General features: G+C 35.6%; 1 protein-coding gene across 3 annotated transcripts in view; it reads right to left on the reverse strand.

Annotated features, from left to right (window-relative positions):
• DIAPH2 (diaphanous related formin 2) overlaps positions 1-21,162 on the reverse strand; it is a 938,294-nt gene that overhangs the window by 452,086 nt on the left and 465,046 nt on the right. For all 3 annotated transcript variants that reach the window (XM_051827762.2, XM_051827761.2, XM_051827763.2), the window contains one exon: positions 12,965-13,204. In XM_051827762.2, the coding sequence (XP_051683722.1) occupies positions 12,965-13,204 (240 nt within the window). The remainder of the gene's footprint in view (positions 1-12,964; positions 13,205-21,162) is intronic.

The raw sequence follows: 21,162 nt of genomic DNA on the forward strand, positions 1-21,162 counted from the left end.
GAAAATTACCCAAGTGTCTCCAAGCTTATGAATGGATAATCAAAATATGGTGTACCTATACAGTGGAATACCACTTGCCAGTACAAATGAATTATTAATACATGACACATTACATGAAGTGAAAGAAGATATGCATAACACAAACACAGAAACTCTATAACTGTACGATATCATTCATATGAAATTCTAGAAGGCAGAAAAATATGGTGATTTGAAGAAAATCAATAGCTGCCTGGAGCTGGAAGTAATGATCAGCACTACAGAGGCATAAAGAAATGATACTGGTTGGTTAGGCTGGAGGTTCCAATGCTGAATACAAATGTTATCACTCATCAAATTATATATCTAAAATGAGTAAATCTTGTTGTATGTCAATTAGTAATGCCTTAGTAAAGTTACTTTAAGATATTATAAGTTAGGTTTAAGTCTCTCTCAAACATAAACACATCTTACCTCTGATAACAATAATAAAGACAAAAGTCTTATGGGGATACCTTCAGAAGTAACAAGCACCCTGGCCTCTCCAGCTACTTGCTTGAATTTGAAGAGTACTTTTGTCTAAACTGTCAGCCTTGGAATGGCTTGTATTTCCTCATCCCAGGTTTCTTGAATCCTAAGTAGTAAATAGCAACTTTCTTTGTTTTACTTTAATTTTTATGGCATAGCTTGCTAAAAGAAAAATGACTATTTTTTGCATAATTAGTGAATCAGGAGGGTTTCAAATGTAGCAGTCATACAGCAGTACCATTATAGTATCATTTTTGAACAAGTATTAATTTTATCCCAAACTTTAAAAACCAATATTTAATTATACTAATTTCAAAACAGAAACCTGAAAAGTAGTTTTAAAGATATGCTTACTGCAGCATACAAAGGAAGTGAGTAATCTGAAGATCCAGAAAGAAAAGAACAAGCTTTGTGCTTATCCCAGTGACCAAAGTCAGGAAAAACAGAACTGAAGAGATTGGGAAGAGAAGCAAGGTCCATGTTGTAAACAGGGTTGGTACTGTTCTTTTTCTTTCCAAAGTGGATCACCTTTACAGCATGGGGCATCATCTACCAGAGTATGTTATTGTCCTGTGGTTAGTTAGCCAACATTTACGAACAACATAATTTATTTTTCATGTGTGTTGTTACATAAAATCCATTCCTGTCTCCCCATATCTTCTTTTCCCTGTCTCTCTCCCTGTCTTTGGTATTACAATGTTCTATATCTGGCAACCAGCTCAGAAGCTCCTGCAGGACTGGAGATGTATTTTTTATTTTTCTTTATCCCTGTAAAGCATCTAGCACAGGCTTCCACAGAGAGTACAGGCTCAAGCAAAGTGGCCTACTTGCTGCCAGAGCACTAAGGAAAAAGTATTCAAATGTGTAGAAATAATTCTTTGGTTCCCTAAAATTATCATAGAGCTTTATTTCAGTACTAACTGCCACTTTGGAAACCTTCTTTTGTGGTCATTAGCTCGCCTTGTACAGGTTGTGAGCACTTTCATTAGAATGGCTTCTCTTGACAGGACAATCGGTTTGTAAGATGAGTGGTCACACGGAGTCCCAGTAGCCATGTTTTGCAACAACAGTCTCACACAGGGTCAAAATCCCCCTTTGAACTGAGCTTTTAGAGAATAAAAAAGCATTTGTTTTCAAACTTACTAATTATATTCACTAAATGCTGTTCATGTTGTCAACTTTTCCCCACTGTGAGAATTACAAAATCAGTCATAGGATTAAACTGAAAAAATGACTACAGCAATTCACAGAATACTAAGCCAGCTGGGTTCATTTAAATCCTCTGTAGCAATAATCTTCATGGTGAACCAAGTAAGAACTACACTTAGTCCCATAAATCACCATTTTTTTCGTCTACTCCAGTGTTGAACACATTTATTACCACTCCTGATATATGGGGGATTCATCAGGAACCCTCCCCAAAAAGTATTTCTGTATAAGAAAATTATTCATCTTTGCCAGCTATACTACTCAACAGAATAGTTCATTATATCCAGTATTTTATAGTCACAATGACTTCAAGTATAGTTATAGCATAGTATTAACTTTACTTTTTTGTATTAGTGAATGAGGATACTTATTTTTAAATGAAAACATAAAATATAACTTTATTTCCTTGAAACGCATCTGGATGTAATGAGTCACAAACTAAGCACATACACGAGTCCTCTACAGAAAACAAATTGCACCGTTCACTTTAATTTTAATATATATATAGCTGACTTTTTAGTAACTGTTATTGATAGATGATGATTGTAATTTGATAACATTTATTTTATATTTTCAATGCTCTTTACAGGTCTGTCGATTTATGTATATGGATCATTGAACTCAATGTTTGATTATACAATTCTGAAAATTACCCTTGATTCTTCTCATTTTTTCATATTTTTTTTTCTCTCTCTTTCTGTGTCTCTGTCTTTCACACACACCCTTTGTGGCTTTGTCTGGCACTTAATTCATTTCCCTGGCCCTTTCTCTAACACAAAACTCATATATATTTTCATGTACAATGATACTTCAAAAAGTTCATGAAAAATAGAATTAAGAGATAGTTTATTTTGGTGCAAAAATGTGAAATATGGAATTTTTTCATAAAATGAATTTTCCATAAACTTTTGATGACCTCTCAGATACCTCTCACAGCAAGTTACCTAGATGTCTAGGAGGCAGGTATAACTGCAACATGTAAGTTAAAATCAGATACAGCAACAGAGGTTTCACAATATTAATCATCACAGAAGGCAAGGGCCTTGGGGGTGTGTATATGTGTATGTGTGTGCCTGTGTGCTTGTGGGTTTGCTGCTTAGGGGACAGAACATTTTAACACATATAAACATAACAGAAAGAAACAAGACAAGTCTCCAAATCAGTCAAATATTGACAAGGAATCCTAATCAACTCTACATCAGACAAACTACATTTACAAAATACTGCTCTCAAGAGAATTTAATAAACTGAAAAGTCAGTGTATAATGAAGTTTTCACACTACTCAAACTACAGAGTTGTAAATGTGATAATATCTACACAGATGTAATCAAAGTCTGAGAAAACAAACAAGTGCAACATTTAAAGCATTAGCTGAATAATTTGCACCACTGAATGTAAATTAATGAGTATTTCAACTTAGAGAAAAATCTTTAAATACACTCATGGGACTTCAATATTTTTAGAGGCAATGAGGAGACGAAAGGTGTGAGTTACTATGTTTTAATCAAAGCTCAAGTTTTCAAAAAAGATATCTGAGAGATATATTCTTTCTTACCACAATTTAAAGAGGTATATCTACAAATTTTGTTATTATCAGTTCCTGATAACGATAAGATAGTTTAACCCTACTGTGACTGGCTTATCATAAGTTAGAATTTGCTTCCATGTCAACCTTTTAATGTGATTTACATAGAATAAGAAAGATATAAAGCATCTCCACATTGAACAGAAATCTAGAAAATGTTTGGCTATTTGGTAAAAAAGCTGAGATTAGCATTTTAGATGAAGGCACAGATAAAGACAGAGACATGGGGGAGGACATTGGTATAGTCGTTAAGCCACCATTTGGGCTGCCCATATCCCATATTGGAGTGCCTGGATTTGAGTCCCAGCTCCACTCCTTATTCTAGCTTCCTGCTGATGCACACTCTGGGAGTAAATAAGTCATGACTTAAGTATTTGGGTCACTCTCACCTACATGGGAGATTCCTGCTGAGTTCTCAGTTCCTAGCTTCAGCCTGGTCTAGCCCTGGATGTGGTAGCATTTGTGGAGTGAACCAGTGGATGGGAAGCTTCTCTCTCTCTCTCTCTCTCTCTTTCTCTCTCTCTCTCTCTCTCTCATAAATCAATACAAAATTTTAAAATTCATAAAGACAAATACTCCTTTCATCAACGTTTCTTTTACTTAAGCATTCAGTAAATGCATCACAACAGTACACCTATACATACATAAGGAGACCAGAAATCCCACATCTAAGAAGTGGGAAAAGAGTTGATTTTTTAATTGGAGGACAATCTTTAAAGTGCATGATAGTATTCTCACATGACTATAAAATCAAGGAGCACTGATCATCTGTTTCCAACTTTTACAGGGCCATATTTTTATTTATTTATTTTTAGTTTTGAAAAATTACAAAGACGCAGAGGCAGAGAGAGAGAGAGAAAAAGAGAGATTGAGAGAGAGAGGTCTTCCATCTGCTAATTCACTCCCCAAATGGCTGCAACGGCCAGAGCTGGGTTGATCAGAAGCCAGGAGCCAGGAGCTTCCTCTGGGTCTCCCACGCAGGTACAGGTGTCCAAAGACAAGGGCCATCTTCTACTGCTTTCCCAGGCCATTAGCAGAGAGCTGGAATGGAAGTGGAGCAGCCAGGACTCAAACTGGCGCCCATAAAGGATGCCCATACTGCAGGTGGCGGCTTTACCTGCTACACCACAGCCCCAGCCCCAGGGCCATATTTTTAAAGAAGATAAACTCTAAAAAAATAGCTTATGTTTTATTCATGTTTTAAATGGCACAAAGGTCATACAGATAAAGACTTTAGATTGGATTTCTAAGCTGGCATCCAAGTATCTTGATTATTGGAGAAATCTGATCACTGAAACAATCTTTTACTATTATCATTTGCTTACACAAACAAGTCTATTAGCACAGATCACCTCATGTGCTTTATAATGAGTGACATGAAAATTAAAAGATGTAAGAATTATCATCTTAAAATATAAATTTAGAGTTCTATAAATTTAAATACATCTTGACTTCCTGACAAGTAATATTTAATATTTGCTGTTTAAACATTACAAATTTTGATGTGATTTAAAAAAAGAACTGTAAGAAAAAAGAAAAAAACAGTGACACAGTTAAAAAACTGAATGTAGAATGTCACCGCAGGTTTAATACCGCAACAGTGTAACATGCATCTTTAAGCTCAAGAAACTATTTAGTGGTTCGCAATGCTGAGAACCCAGTAAGCACAACACAATAAAACACAATGGGCTTAAATAAAGGTCAACTGTCATATAAACTGAACAAAGGAAACTATTCAAAATAAGGAATTCTATCCCACCCTTTTGTCTTTCTATGGTGCTTAGTTATTTCAGAGGTCAAAAGTATGGTGTATGTTCTTTCTTGAATGTAATATAATGAGGCATAGACAGACTCTTAAACTGAAATGTTTGTGTCCATTATTCATGAATTATGAACAAATGATACAGCATCCCAGTATATTATACTATGACATTTTCAAATGTAAAGTAGTATGAATGAACTCCTTTGCATTTTGTTGTAGTACTGGATTATACTTCATCGATTACCAACCAGTGACTTGGAGAGATCAACAGATGGAAACCTCCAGCTACAATTAGTCCTACAGGAAGGAAAGTTTAAAAGACCAACAGAGAGAAAAAGCATAGCTTGGATAGAGGACCTAAGACTTTATTCCACTCCATACTTGACAAAGAGTTTAATATACCCTTTCAGAGAACTTTTTCCAGAAAAATCATAACCCTCAGAGCCATTTGTTTCTCAATAAATTATCAATCTCAAATTTAAAATAATACTAAGCATTGTCTGATAGGAAATTTTATTTTTTTCACAGTTTTAAAAATGGACATCTAAGATCAAGGTACCAGTTTGTTTCTGGTGATAAAATTATCTGTGAAGCAAAATAGTCAATATAGAGTCTAAAAAACATCATGATAAACTGAAATAACTTGATTGCAACTGGAATAGGAAAAGTTGGATCCTAATTTTGCCTTTGTCACGGAGTGATCATGGGTACACCATCTCTCTGGATAGCAGATTCTCATTTGTAAATTATCAAGGACAACAGTCAACCTTGCCTACAGAAAACTGATATGCTCTGAGAGCCTACACAATGCCAAATTATTACCAATATATAGGATCTGCTGTCTGGATACATTAAAATCTATTATGCAAGAAGAAAATTTCTATAAATAATCCTAAAAATACTTCCAATTTCATTTAGATAACAAAGATAAGATTCCAAGTGTCATAAGCTGCCAAAGAAAATCCACATGAAGTTTGGTTCTGTAATGGTTTCTTGAAATGAGTCATGTATAACCAAACAATGTTACAGTTCAGTGAGAGGCAGAATCCCCTACTCTTCTGAACACAGGTCCTAACTTGCACATTTACTAGCTTTGTAATCTTGAAAAAATTGTATGATTACACAGGGTATAGTTTTCTAATTTGCAAAATGGGGTTAGTAATATTTAACTACCCTGAATCACAAGGAAAGTACTTTATAAAAACACTGGCAGTCAAATGTGTGAACTGTTGGCCAGGATTTATTGATGTTTGCTAGGTTTCTTTCATTACACCCTATGGTGACTCTTTTCTAATATATTTTTGGTTTTAAATTGTAGCCCCATTTTAGTTTTATTAACCCATATTCCAAGGTGAATTGTTCATTTAGAATTAGAGCAAACAATACATTTTTATGTCTTTACAACTAAACAGTAACAAAGTCTTATAATTACATATTCAATAGTTTTGTTGATAAAATATATATCCCTTATACCAGTGAAGAACAAAATTCTCCCTCTTATAAAGTTAACATTTATGTTGATTAACAACAAATCCTTTATTTAATCAAGTTGCCTGGCTTTCACTCAATAGTAAGTTATTAAGGGTTTCATAGACAATAGACACTGGAGATATAATGTAACATAAAGAATACATCCAAATTTGATGACTTCTGAGTCTTGTAAAGGAGAAAGGAAATAAAATAGTAAAGTAAAGAAAGGGCCATGAGGACACAGTAAGAACGTAGCCATCTCCAACTCAAGGAGATAGGCCTCACCAGAAACCAACTGGTACCTTGATCTTGGATGTCCATTTTTAAAACTGTGAAAAAATAAATTTCTGAATCAGCAGAAAGAAGAAGCCTCTTTCTCTCTCTCTCTCTCTCTGTCTCCCCCCACCCCCCCGCCATCTGCTTTTCAAATAAATGAATAAATCTTTTTTTAAAAAATAGCCAACCAGCCTATGGGTATCCTGTTATAGCAACTCAGTCTGACTAAAAGATCAACAAAAGTATTTTGCTTCTCTTAGCATTAGTTTTCTCGATGTAGACTAAAAAGGCTGGACTAGATGACTTCGTTTGCCTAAATTCTGAGCACAATTCACATCATTCTTATCAAACATGATTAGACTCTGTAAAATTTTATAAGACATTCATATGACTTTTTTTTTCTGATGTTCTCTGTAGATTTTCTCCTGGATCATGCAGTTCTAAATTTTGCTAGCATACACAGAGGTAATTTTTCTTTACATATTGTATTTTCTGATAGCAGATCTTCTGTTTCACTATGAAGCTGATCTATTTTTCTTCCTTTCTTTCAACTTCTATGGAGGAGAAGGATGTTTTCCTTTGTATATTTGGAGTAATGCCTTTAATACTCTGTCACTAATACCATGTGACAGCCTCTTGCATACAAGTCCTTTACATGCTATAGATACACTACATAAATATGAATAACATTATAAATCTAATTCTAATGACTTAAAGTAAGATATCTATGATTTTCTCCATAGTGAACCTACAAGATTTCTTTATTTTTTATAGTATATTCGCATCTCTACATAAGCATACCATCATACTGTATCATAATTTTTGTGTGCTTCTGTTTCTAGCTAGCAAGAATAGAAAGACATAGTACAAGGCCGGCACCACGGCTCACTTGGCTAATCCTCTGCCTGCGGCGCCAGCACCCCGGGTTCTAGTCCCGGTTGGGGCGCCAGATTCTGTCCCGGTTGCTCCTCTTCCAGTCCAGCTCTCTGCTGTGGCCTGGGAAGGCAGTGGAGGATGGCCCAGGTGCTTGGGCCCTGCACCACATGGGAGACCAGGAGAAGCACCTGGCTCCTGGCTTCGGATCGGTGCAGCGCACTGGCCACAGCGGCCATTTTGGGGGTGAACCAATGGAAAAGGAAGACCCTTCTCTCTGTCTCTCTCTCTCTCACTGTCTAACTCTGCCTGTCAAAAAAAAAAAAAAAAAAGAAAGAAAGAAAGACATAGTACAGATAAAGAAAATATTAACTCAAGGCAAGAAAAAAACTTTTGGTGTTTCTACGTTATTAAATAGGTTATGAATGAAAAAAAGTTATGGAGGCAAGATATTCAGAGTAGTGTAAAAGCTGAAAATCTTCTCAAGACTTGCCTAGTGATGTTATTACGTGTTTCCAACATGAACCCAAATACTCCAGGCAGCATGGGTTTTTAAATTAATCCTCAAATATATCCTGATTACTAGGAGTTAATACCATTTAACATTACAACTTTTCAGTGTACTCTAATACAGAATAGTTTGACTGAAAACAACTCTGTGACAATAAACATGGTCAGTGTATTTTCTCATTTAGAGAAGAAAGAATCGAGATTCAGAGATGATAAGCAACATAGCCATGAAAATTTGGCTAGTAAACGGCAAAGTGGAATCCAAAATGCAGGTCCTAACTGACAGGGTTCTCCACTCACTTAAGATTATGGCTTCTTCTCTTCATTTACATGAATTCTATGTAACCTTCCAGATATTTCTGTTTTAATTCATCAGCACCACCCAATTACCAAAGATTCCCCCCTTTTCTGAACACTGGCTCATCTCAGTGGTCATTAACTTTTGCATTCACAAACAGTGTACCTTGTGGCACTATACAACATCCTATATATTGATATTTCCTGCCTATTCAACTATACCTCAATCTTTGATAGGTTACTTTTTAAATGATTTAAATTTTCATTTTATTTGAAAGAGAGAGACTGACAGAGATCTGCCATCTACTGCTTACTCTCCAAATACCCGTATTAGCAGGGACTGGATCAGGCCAAAGCCAGTATCCTGGAACTCAACCAGGGGTTCCCACATGGGTGAAAAAAAACCATGGATTTGAGCTATCAACTCACCTATTGCCCCCAAGCATGTGCGTTAACAGGAAGCTGGACTTGGAAGGGGAGACAGATTCAAACCCAGGCGCTTCAATAAGGGATTGGGGCATCCCAAGCAGAGTCCTGACTGCTGAGCCAAACGCCCACCCCTTCTTTAGTATCCTGTATTTAGTATCCTGTATCCTTCTGTATTTCTTATATATTGCTGATGCCTAGACAATCTGTTTTGGTATGTCTTTTTGTGTTTGTGCCTGCCTGATATTCCTTCTCCTGCCCCTAAACTTTGGAATCCCTACCTTTGGTAACAATACCCTTTAGGGCACATCCAACCTTCCACTGCAGAAAAAAGTGGTTATGCTATCCATTAAGATCCTTTACCCAGGGCCGGCACTGTGGGCAGTGGGTTAAAGCCCTGGTCTGAAGCACCAGCATCCCACATGAGCGCCGGTTCTAGTCCCAGCTGCTCCTCTTCTGATCCAGCTCTCTGCTATGGCCTGGGAAAGCAGAAGATGGTCCAAGTCCTTGGGCCCCTGCATCTGTGTGGGAGACCCAGAAGAAGCTCCTGGCTCCTGGCTCCTGGCTTCGGATCAGCAGAGCTCTGGCCATTGCGGCCATCTGGGGAGTGAACCAGTGGATGGAGGACCTCTCTCTCTGTCTCTATCTCTCTCTGTAACTCTGTCTTTCTAATAAATAAAATAAATCTTTTAGAAAAAAAGATCGTTTACCCTCTGTCAGGGTGTCATTCTTGTAACCCACAGAAGGCTAATCAGTCTCTTTTTCTCACTAGAATTTGAATCAAACACAGGGAAAGGAGGAGAAAAATGTTTGGAGCTAATACATTACAAAGGTACCCATCCTGAAAAGACTTTCCATTCATTCCTGCTACCTGAATTCTGTTCTTTTGAAGGCCAAGTTCGGCTTTTTCTCACTTTCTGGCAGAGCTTACTCATATCCTTCCAATAAATTCCATTTTTTTTGTTTGAATCAGAAATAGTCACTTTCTATTGCATGCAAATGAGATCCTTATCTGATACACCCATAAACTTTAGTTCAGAGGGAGGACTCAGTATATTTAAATTTTTTCCCTCATGTACATTACGTACACTACAACAAATAACAAATATCCCTGAAGTGTAGCACTGCTATCAGTCAAAATTTTAAAATCCAACAAGCAAATAGATATCAAGTTAACATTGGGAACTCATCTTCATTCAGACAATTTTTATTGCAGCTCAGCACACTGGTTTGGTGAGTCACCAAGTGATAATTCATGGCTGCAAATTAACAAAGCATTTTGTGGTGAAGGTAGTCCTTATAGTAATGGTATCCTTTAAGTGTCATTTGATATTTTGGTTGACCCATCTGTTTTCCTTTCCTTCCCAAATATATAGCAGCCAATTATGACCATCTGGTTTTTTTATATTACCTTTACTATAAGATACATATGATAAGCTTAACTGCCTATATCATGGCTCCTTTTTAACTAGGTGATTACTTTAACATACTCTATAGTATCTTGTGAAAAGCAGTGGATTACATTTTTAAGATCACTGAGAAAGAAAATTATCATTAGAAAAATTTAGGTGAGTAAATGGTATCATTTTTAAAGTACAATCAGTGTTCTATGAGGACAATTTCCCTTCTACTTCTTTAGGAAAAAAATCACTATGAAAAAATCAACCATGTAATCTTTTATAATATAACTGAAATGTAACAGCAATTCTAGCTAATCACATATCAGTAGTTAGTTAATTCCATTCGGAACAGATTACAGACCTAAGCTATTTCTATGTACTTCAGGAAATGTCTATCATTTGAGACATTTCCATCTACTCAGAGTCCTTTGTATTACAGGAACATCCTTTTAATCCTAGACATCACGAGAATATCATATGTGTATGTGATACTTCTCTTTCTTAATGACAGTATTTTCCTAGAAATATATCCCAGAGTATAAAAATCCTACTGAAAACTGGGGCAGTAGGGGGGGGGATGAGGAGGGGGTACAGATTTTAAGACCTTCACTCTTTCTCTTTTCGAACACCTATTACTACATGATAGTAATTCCCACGAGATTATTTTTTTATTTTATTTGAAGTTGGCGAAAATCTGTGCAGAATCCTTTGAGCATACCTCTTAGTGATAGATGTCAGATCAGTGTTATGTGGAAGGACTTTTATTTGACAGGTATATGACAGGAAGAAGCCTCTCTCCAAAATATAAGATTTAACTGTAAAATCCTTCTGTGAGATTAAAATAATCTTTTGTTCCTATATATAAATAACCTATTCATTCTTGCCTCAAACAAATCAGTTGGTGTAATTAATTTGAAACAGTATGAAATTAAGAGACTTAAAGGTAAATGTTTGTTCAAATTAGTATAAATATTTTTATATGACTTAAATGTGAAACAGGTAGCTAATACATATTTAATGATATTTTCTTTAAATTTACAATATTTTTATAATCATCAACCAAGAACATGTTCAGATTTACTCACTGTGCCTCAAGCAAATATTCTAGTCAGGTAGCATCTTGGGAAGAGTTGACTTTATTACAATTGGGTATACGGTATGTACTACAATGAAAATGGTCCTAAATAATTAGCTATATCTCATAAATCTGGCTTTGATTTGTCCAAATATATTACAAGCATTGCCCTATTTTAATAGTATAAAATTATTTCATCTATTCCCCAATGTCACAAGAAGAGGGATCAAAAAACTGTTTTCTTAACAAAATCTAGCATTTCCAGATGATCTTCCTATAATTCCTTATTCTCTTTCCTTACACCCATCCAAACCATATCAGTAAGAAACAGATACAACTCCACTAAATGCCCTATTATCTATAAATGATATTCTTCGTCTGAGAACTACTAGGATCATATCATCTTTGATACATTTTAAAATATTAGTCCACATAAAAGGTAATGTCAAAAACTCATGGAAAATGTATATTATGAAAAAACTATGCATGGATTTCTAAAATTCTTACACCAAAATAAACTTCTCTTTTAATTTCATTTTCTGAAAACTTTCTGAAGCCTCCTTATAGATGCAATGCACATCTATTTAATGCATGAATAGAGAAACTCATATGCATTTCTAGATTTGTGATTCTTATGATTATATTATCCTTCAAGAACTAACCAAAGTTCTACAGTATTTTCAGACGCAGGAGGAATAAAAAGTGAGAGAATGGTGAGAAGTCAAAGACACTCCTTGTTTTCAGATTTGTTTTCATCTCTAGCTTTGTTACAGGCCTTCACCTCAGAATCTGTTCAGTTTTCTCTCTGTGACAGACAGTTCTTTTCCTTGAATAAGGTAGTTTGCCCTAGCTAGAAATGGACATACACAGTCCCTTTTGGGCTTTTCGGCTTCTTTATATTTCATAAAAATTATGTCTGAAAAATAACACAATAAGTGGCCCAATCAAAAAAGTACGGTGATTATGACTTGATTTCTTTATTCTTTTCTTTTCTATTACTTTTTAGGTAATGTACATAGTAACCAGTATAAGGTTAGTGGAATCACATTATTCAACAATGAAGTACAAGGGACCACCAAAAAATTCATGGAATGTGCATACTATGAAAAAACTACATGGATTTCAACATTGTTTTGCACCAAAATAAACTTGCCATTTAATTCAACTTTTTCATGATCTTTTTGATATATATCCTATTACTATTTTCTTAGAGAAGGATAAACAAAGCGCATTCAAAATAAAATTTCTGGCTATTTATTATTTAGTTCCTCAAATACTTACTGAAGAGACATAAAACAAATATAAAGACACTGAAATACAATATGGTGTCTATTTTATAAAAGCATTTTTTGCCCATATACTCCAGTGATATTTCATTAGCAAGAGTGAAGTACTACATTAAAAAATGTATAGGCCTTTAGATTTTATTGCAGGAAGATTTCTAAAAATTTGTTTTAATTGAGATAAAATTTGCACACAATAAAATTAAAAGCATGAAAGTTCATGGTTAATGTATTATTGCTATATGGAGTAATCATTCTCCTAGACCAGATATTATAAAATATCATCTTACCTTACAAAGGAAGTTTATTTTAAAACCCAATGACTGGGCATTTCTTGAGCCTGAGTTCATGTAGTTTCCAACCAAAAGAACTAACTCTAAAAGCCTGTTAAAGCTTTCACTTTTCTTCAGTTCTTCACAGGCAAGAGTTACTGCTATGATGCTTGGTTTGATGTTGTTTACTTGTTCTTCAAACATGAGCTTGAAAAGAATGCTATTGAGCCGAGGCTGCAACATTTTCACTGAGCTCATCTGTAAGATAAGGAGAACATACATTTAAAGCCTGTTATTTTATCTCTTTAGTGGGGATAATTTCATAGACATACTATAAAATCTCTGCATAAAGTGAATTCTCTGTGAGTTTTAAAAAACAGATTTTCATTTGTTTTAAACATTCAAAAGGAATGTTTTACTGAAGTCTTAAAAACAGTTTCCTATTAGGTTTCTTTAAAAATAAATAAAATCATCCTTTACACTCTTATCATTAATAAAATATTATTAACCCTGAACAGCTGGTATATGTTAATTGCATCATCATTAACCATCAGTAGCATTCAACTGACACAATCTATCCTTTAGCTGAACTAAGAAAATTTATAAATATGAAATTGAGTTGAGTGAATAGTTGGGCCACAGATAAAACATGTACATAATGACAGAAAATATAGGAAGAAAATTTTCTAAAAATTACCTATGACTATGCTGCTTGAAATCAGAGGACAAGGTCTGATTAAGCATTTAATAATTTCTTTTTAGGGTGCTAAGCTTCTAGTCCCTATTGCTTTATTTTTTTAACTTTTATTTAATAAATATAAATTTACAAAGTACAAATTTGGATTATAGCGGCTTTTTCCCCCATAACATCCCTCCCACACACAACCATCCTATCTCCCACTCCCTCTCCCATCCCATTCTTCATCAAGATTCATTTTCAATTATCTTCATATACAGAAGATCAATTTAGTACATACTAAGTAAAGATTTCAACAGTTCGCACCCACACAGAAACACAAAGTGTAAAATACTGTTTGAGTACTAGTTATACCATTAATTCACATTGTACAACATATTAAGGACAGAGATCCTACATGGGGAATAAGTGCACAGTGAATCCTGTTGTTGTTTTAACAATTGACATTCTTATTTATGATGTCAGTAATCACCCCAGGCTCTTGTCATGAGTTGCCAAGGCTATGGAAGCCTTTTGAGTTCACCAACTCTGATCTTATTTAGACAAGGTCATAGTCAAAGTGGAAGTTCTCTCCTCCCTTCAGAGAAAGGTACCTCCTTCTTTGATGGCCCGTTCTTTCCACTGGGATCTCACTCACAGAGATCTTTCATTTAGGTTTTTTTTTTTTTTTTTTTTTTGCCAGAGTGTCTTGGCTTCCATGCCTGAAATACTCTCATGGGATTTTTAGCCGGATCTGAATGCCTTAAGGGCTGATTCTGAGGCCAGAGTGCTGATTAGGACATCTGCCATTCTATGAGTCAAGCATTTAATAATTTTTAAACTCTGAATTCTATTCATAAAACATATTAAGTAGTTATACATGCTCTAAATAATTTCACCTACTTGACATTTGTTCATGTTAAATAACTCAGTTATGGTAAAATCACCTAAACTTACCTTCAAGGACATTATTCAAGAATTTTATACTGTTTTTCATAAAAATAGTTGAATTTTGGCTTTAATTACTTTTTCATAATATTGGTGCAGATTAATATTCCCTTTCATATACTTCTATTATTATTTTCAGTTTCTTATTTCCTATAGCTATAAATTATTTAAGTATTTTTCATTCACCACGTGAATTCGGGCAAAGAGATGGAGGGAGGGTAGCATACACAAATGTACATATGCACACACACAATGAATTTACTCATGATCCCAGTTATATTTCCTTTTGCATGTATAGCTAACTTCCTTAAATACAACTGTCAAACACAGACTAGGTTCTAGGATTTCTGCAGATAACAAGAAAAGCATTTGACACTATAAACAAAAGCCTTTGATCCAAAAAGTCCCCTTCAAATGCAGCAAATGAGCTGGTGAGTAGACCATGTCTTCTAATACAGAAGGAAGTCTATTATTATTATTCTTTGATATTAACTTTCCCACAAACCATGAATATCTGCCTCTACAAATACGAACTTTTGCCTTCTACTAATTCTTTTTTTTTTTTTTTTTTTTTTTTTTGACAGGCAGAGTGGACAGTGAGAGAGAGAGAGACAGAGAGAAAGGTCTTCCTTTTCCATTGGTTCACCCTCCAATGGCCGCTGCGGCTGGCGCTGCAGCCGGCTCACCGCGCTGATCCCAAGCCAGGAGCCAGGTGCTTCTCCTGGTCTCCCATGGGGTGCAGGGCCCAAGCACTTGGGCCATCCTCCACTGCGCTCCCTAGCCACAGCAGAGAGCTGGCCTAGAAGAGGGGCAACCAGGACAGAATCCAGCTCCCCGACTGGGACTAGAACCCTGTGTGCTGGTGCCACAGGCAGAGGATTAGCCTATTGAGCCGCGGCGCCAGCCGCCTTCTACCAATTCTTCTATAAGACATCGTACTTTTTACAGGCAGATATATCAAAGCATGCCGGAAGTACCCACCTTTCAAGACTATTGCTTAGCTGTTATCAAAACAATTTATAAGGATTTAAAGGGATTTGTTTCACCATCTTCTCTGATGATGAATAACACATCTTACTACTATGACACTATTATCTTCCAATAATAAATACTCAAAATTTTAGTGATATTTAAGCCATGGTAATCACAATATTGTCAATTCAGGTTTAAATATTGTCAATTCTTGCCAATACTTAAACCTGAAGAATTTATTAAAACTGTCCCTTACAACAGTACTTCAAAAACTTTGTGGAAAAATAGGATTAAAAGATAAATGATATCTCCATGTTAGGGAAATAACATTTTCCTCTAGAAATATAATTTTTGGTATTATGCTATTTGGCAGCATTTTGAAACACAATCTTGGAGTTTAGGAGAAAATAAATACTGGAGTTGGAAGACTAGTATGTTATTTCAATAGATATTATGGAAGGCAAGGTCATGAATGAGAACAGTGGCTGCATAGGGAGAAGAGAGTTGAAGACTGCACACTGTGGAGCACCTAGCGCAGGATCTTGCATATACTAGACATTCAAATATTTGCTGATTGATTGTAAAGGCATTCCTTAGCTGACTAACCATTTTCCAGACCTGTACCCAGGAAGAACAGATTGTCTACTGACACAGATAAAGAGCTGATGGCAATATCTTACTCTTCCCAAAATAATGTCTTCAAGTTGTATTGTCAAGCCAGAAGTTCTATGGACATATTTTATTGAACTGTTATTAATGGGTATTAATCTGTTTTCAGTCAACCTGATTTCAGGTAGAAGTTGAATATTATAAGGTCAGTGCTACTCTTTTTTTCTGGTGAAATTTTCTTCATTCCTTCTTCCCCCTTAACATAGCTTGATACAAGGCAGGTAATATATGTGATAGGTGATAAAAATAATTATAAAATGAATAAACAATGAACGTATGTATTCATTCACATCAAGTAGGAATCTTAATGTCAGAAAAATGCTGGGTTGAGAAGAATATGCGTAGCTTGGAAGGACAGAAAAGCAAGCTGACGTTGGGGAGGAGGAGATAACATAGGCAAGGTCATTTGGAACCTAATAGGTCATCTCAACAATATTGCCTAGGACCAATCTTAGCCCAAATTCAGAGCCCCATATAACTATTTTTAAGGGTTGACTTTGAGACAGATGTTTCCCTAGCCCCAGGAGAAGGAGAGAATCAATGCTTTGCATTCTCCAGATTCATAATGTCAGTTGTTATGAAAAAACTGACTTTTGAGTTACACAGATACGGGCTGAATTAGAGCACTGCCACTTTCCAGTTCCGTGAATTACTGCAGGTTACCGAATATTTCTGAGTCTTTATTTCCTCAATAGAAAAACGGATTCATTAAACCATCCATGTAAGTTGCAGTAGGATTGAAATGAGAAGCAAAGTGTAACATTCCTGTCACAGTAACTGACACAATGTAAGCCCTCTCAAACAATCTCTATAGTTATTATCTTCTTTATTCATCCTCAGAAATTCTCAGTGAGAAAAACCATGACCCAAAGGTGTACCCCCTAACCCTAACCACCACTAATGAAATGTGTGTTTCCAGGGTTCGGTGACAAAGATAGAGTTTTCACTAGAGCTAACTTCCGCTACACATATGGGAAATATCCAATGCTCAATTTCACTATTTTCTATTCCTAATGTACGTGTACTATTAGATATGTTATCATTGAAATGTGTTATTATTGGCCGGCGCCATGGCTCACTTGGCTAATCCTCTGCCTGTGGCGATGGCACCCTGGGGTTCTAGTTCCGGTCGGGGCGCCGGATTCTGTCCCGGTTGCTCCTCTTCCAATCCAGCTCTCTGCTGTGGCCAGGGAGTGCAGTGGAGGATGGCCCACGTGCTTGGGCCCTGCACCTGCATGGGAGACCAGGAGAAGCACCTGGCTCCTGGCTTCGGATTGGCGCAGCGCCAGCCCTAGCAGCCATATGGGGGGGTGAACCAACGGAAAGGAAGACCTTTCTCTCTGTATTTCTCTCTCTCTCACTGTCTAACTGCCTGTCCAAAAAAATGTGTTATTACAAAATCAAGAGATTATGAAGGAGGTGAAGCCATACAGGCACAAATGTAGCAATAGTCACTGATTATATTAACAAAATTTTCACAATCATATGTGTGAATTTTTATGATCAGACTAGGGGACACTGAGAGATAACAGTTTAACCCTTATCAGAGGATTTGGGTATATAAGAGAATGTCTTGATAACAAAGCTTAGAAATAATAGGGAGCACTGAGCATCATCCTCAGCCACAGATACAATTATTAAAAGACTTATGTATCTGAAAGGTACTTAAGCACACCTAAGTGATATGAGTAAACAAAAGAAAAACCCTGTTGAAATGTGTGCTTGTTTTCAGCTGTGGTGCCTCATAGCATTTTAGTTGACTAGCATCTGTCATTTTATTATTCATTCCTCGAAACATTTTGGGATGCTGACCAGGGTGTTGTATTATGTAGGGGATTTATTTGTGTTATGAAGTCCTTGTCTATCATATTACATCAAGGAGCTCTCGTTTCGTTAGCTGATCTGTACTATATTTAAAAAAAAAAAAGTACATTGACAGCTTTAGTGAAAGCAGCTACAAGCGGGTTATTTCCCCAAAGAATTGGGCACAGGTTTGTTTACATAATTTGAATTTTTATACACTTCACTACTTATGTGGCTGGTAAATATTGATCTGCTAGCAAACTAGTGTAAGGATCCATAGAGACAAAGAAAGAAGGCCAAAGTGTAAAAACCACATGTGAAGGAGGAAGAGACAGCCACACGGCATTCTTGAAGCCACATGTGTCCTTCAGGGTGATTTCTATCATCTTCTTGTTGCACTGCTAAGAAACACATTTTTGGGGCTGGCGCTGTGGCATAGTAAGTAAAGCCATTGCCTGCAGCGCTGGCATCCCACATGAGCACTGGTTTGAGTCCTGGCTGCTCCACTTCTGATCCAGCTCTCTGCTATAGCCTGGGAAAGTAGTAGAAGATGGGCCAAGTCCTTGGGCTCCTGCACCTGCATGGGAGACCTGAAAGAAGCTCCTGGCTCTTGGCTTTGGGAATGAACCAGCAGATGGAAGACCTCTCTGTCTCTGTATCTGTTTCTGCCTCTGCCTCTCTATAACTCTACCTTTCAAATAAATAAATAAATAAATCTTAAAAAAAAGAAACACACTTTTAAAAGCCATGATATGTGAGTATAATTCAAGCTCCAGTCTCTGAAACATAATTTAAGTATTCACTAGATTTTGTTTTGTTCTTGCTTTTCTAAATCTTAGAGATACACAGTAGATTATTTAGTTGAGACATGTCTCTTTTTAGGTGTAAGCATTTAATGCTATAAACTTCCTTCTTAATACTGCTTTAGCTGAATCCCACAGGCTTTGATATGCTGTGTTTCATTTTTATTTATTTCAAGAAAGTTTTATATCTCCTTTTTAATTTCTTCAGTGACCCAAGGATCATTCAGCAGAATTTTGTTTAATTTCCATGTATTTGTAAATGTTCCATTGTTCTTCTAGTTGTTGTTTTCTAGTCTTACTCCTTTCGGGTATAAGAGGAAACGTGGTACGATTTCAATCTTTTTAAATGTACTGAAACTTGATTTGTGGCCTAATAAATGGTCTATCCTAGAAAATGTTAGATGTGCTGATAAGAACAATGTGCATTCTGTAGCTGTTGGGTGAAATGTCCTGTAAAGGTCTGGTGGGTCCACTTGTTCAATAGTATGGTTCAACTCCCATGTATTATTGATTTTTTGGTCTGATGATCTTTCCATTGATTAGAATGGGGTGTTGAAGTCCCCCACCATTATTGTATTAGAGTCCATCTCTCCCTTTAGGTCTAATATCATTTGCTGTATATATCTGGGTTGTCCTCTATTAATATTTACAAGTTATTTATCCAAAAAAGTATTAATATACAGAATATGTCAGGAACTGAAAAAATGCAAAAACAAAAAATCCATCAATCTAGTTAAGTAATGGGCAAAGGACCTCTATAGACAGTTCTCAAAAGAAGAAATATAAATGGCCAACAAATATAAGAAAAAATTTTCAACATCACTAGCCATTAGGAAATGCGAATCAAAACCACAAGGAGATATCACCTCACCCCATCAGAATAGCTAAAATCCAAAACACAGAGAGCAACAAATGCTGGGGAAGATGTAGAGAAAGAGAAACTCTTATATATTGTTGGTAGGAATGTAAATTAGAACAGCCACTGTGGAAAACAATATGGAGATGTCTTTTAAAACTAGAAATAGACTTCCCACATGATCCTGCAATCACAAGACTGGGTATATACCCAGTATCCATGAACACACTGTATCAAAGAAATACCTATACTACTGTGTTTATGGCAGCAGTGTTCACAACAGCCAAAATATAGAATCAACCAAGGTGGCCAACATCAGATGAATGGATAAAGAAAATGTGGGGTGTTTGTGTGTGTGTGTGTGTGTGTGTGTATAATGGAGTACTATTCCACAATATAAAAATGAAATTCTGTCACTTGCATCAAAATGGTTACGACTGGAGGACATGTTGACTGAAATAAGCTGGATGCAGAAAGACAAATATCACATATTCTCTCATACATGTGGGAGCTAAAATTAAAAAAATAGTTCAAAAATAAAAAAATGAATGCTTGTGCATATGAATTTGGCTGCAAATATAGTATTTTGTCAAACTTTGTTTTAAACCTTTGTTAAATTGTTAAGAATGGTATACTATAGTTTCAGTGATCTGTGACCATTATAAAATTTACTACATATGAGGGAAATTGACATTCTTTCATTTGATTATTATTTACAGTCCTTGCCCCTATTGCTGCTGAAATATGTTCTTTTTACTTTTTATTTGTTGAACTTTTTATTTAGTTTGAGCATTAAGCCTTTCAGTATAATATAAATAAAAATAGTATCTCAAAAACAAAAAAGGGAAAAAATAAATATAGAAAAAATTAATTAGAATTAACAGATAAATTTGCAATAAACACACATTTATTATAAGTGATTTTTGCAATTAATTATATACTAGTATGACCCATTGCCCATGGAAAATATAAAATAATTTTGCTTTTGTAAATATAATAAAAGGAATAATAACAGTCTCATGAAAGAAGAAGGAATTGGAGTTAGACAGCAAGTAGAACTTCCCCCAAAATTGAGAGTCAACTACTGATCAAAATTCTGCCTGTATATAAGAAACAAAGGAAGGATATCTGTGACTCTTCATTAAATACATAATATGTTCTTTTAGACAATAACATCCTCAAAAGCAAGACTTCTCATAGTCCTTAAAATACTCTCTGAAGCAAATTTAGTACCCGGTTTGGACAAAATAATCAAGTTTACATGCTATATGGAACAAACAGCAATGTTTGCATAATAGATATCATGAGAGGTAACAGCAACAGTTAATTTGTGAATTGGGCTTTGAAAAAATGAACATTTAAAACTGATTGTACAGCAGAGTGATCATGTGCTGTTAGGGAATATTTCCCCAAAGATCACACTATGTAGAAATTATGCCTCAACAAATATCTACTTATCTTTCTTTAGTCAAGAACAGAACATGATAAC

The sequence above is a fragment of the Oryctolagus cuniculus genome, chromosome X, assembly GCF_964237555.1.
Source record: "Oryctolagus cuniculus chromosome X, mOryCun1.1, whole genome shotgun sequence".
NCBI lineage: Eukaryota > Metazoa > Chordata > Mammalia > Lagomorpha > Leporidae > Oryctolagus > Oryctolagus cuniculus.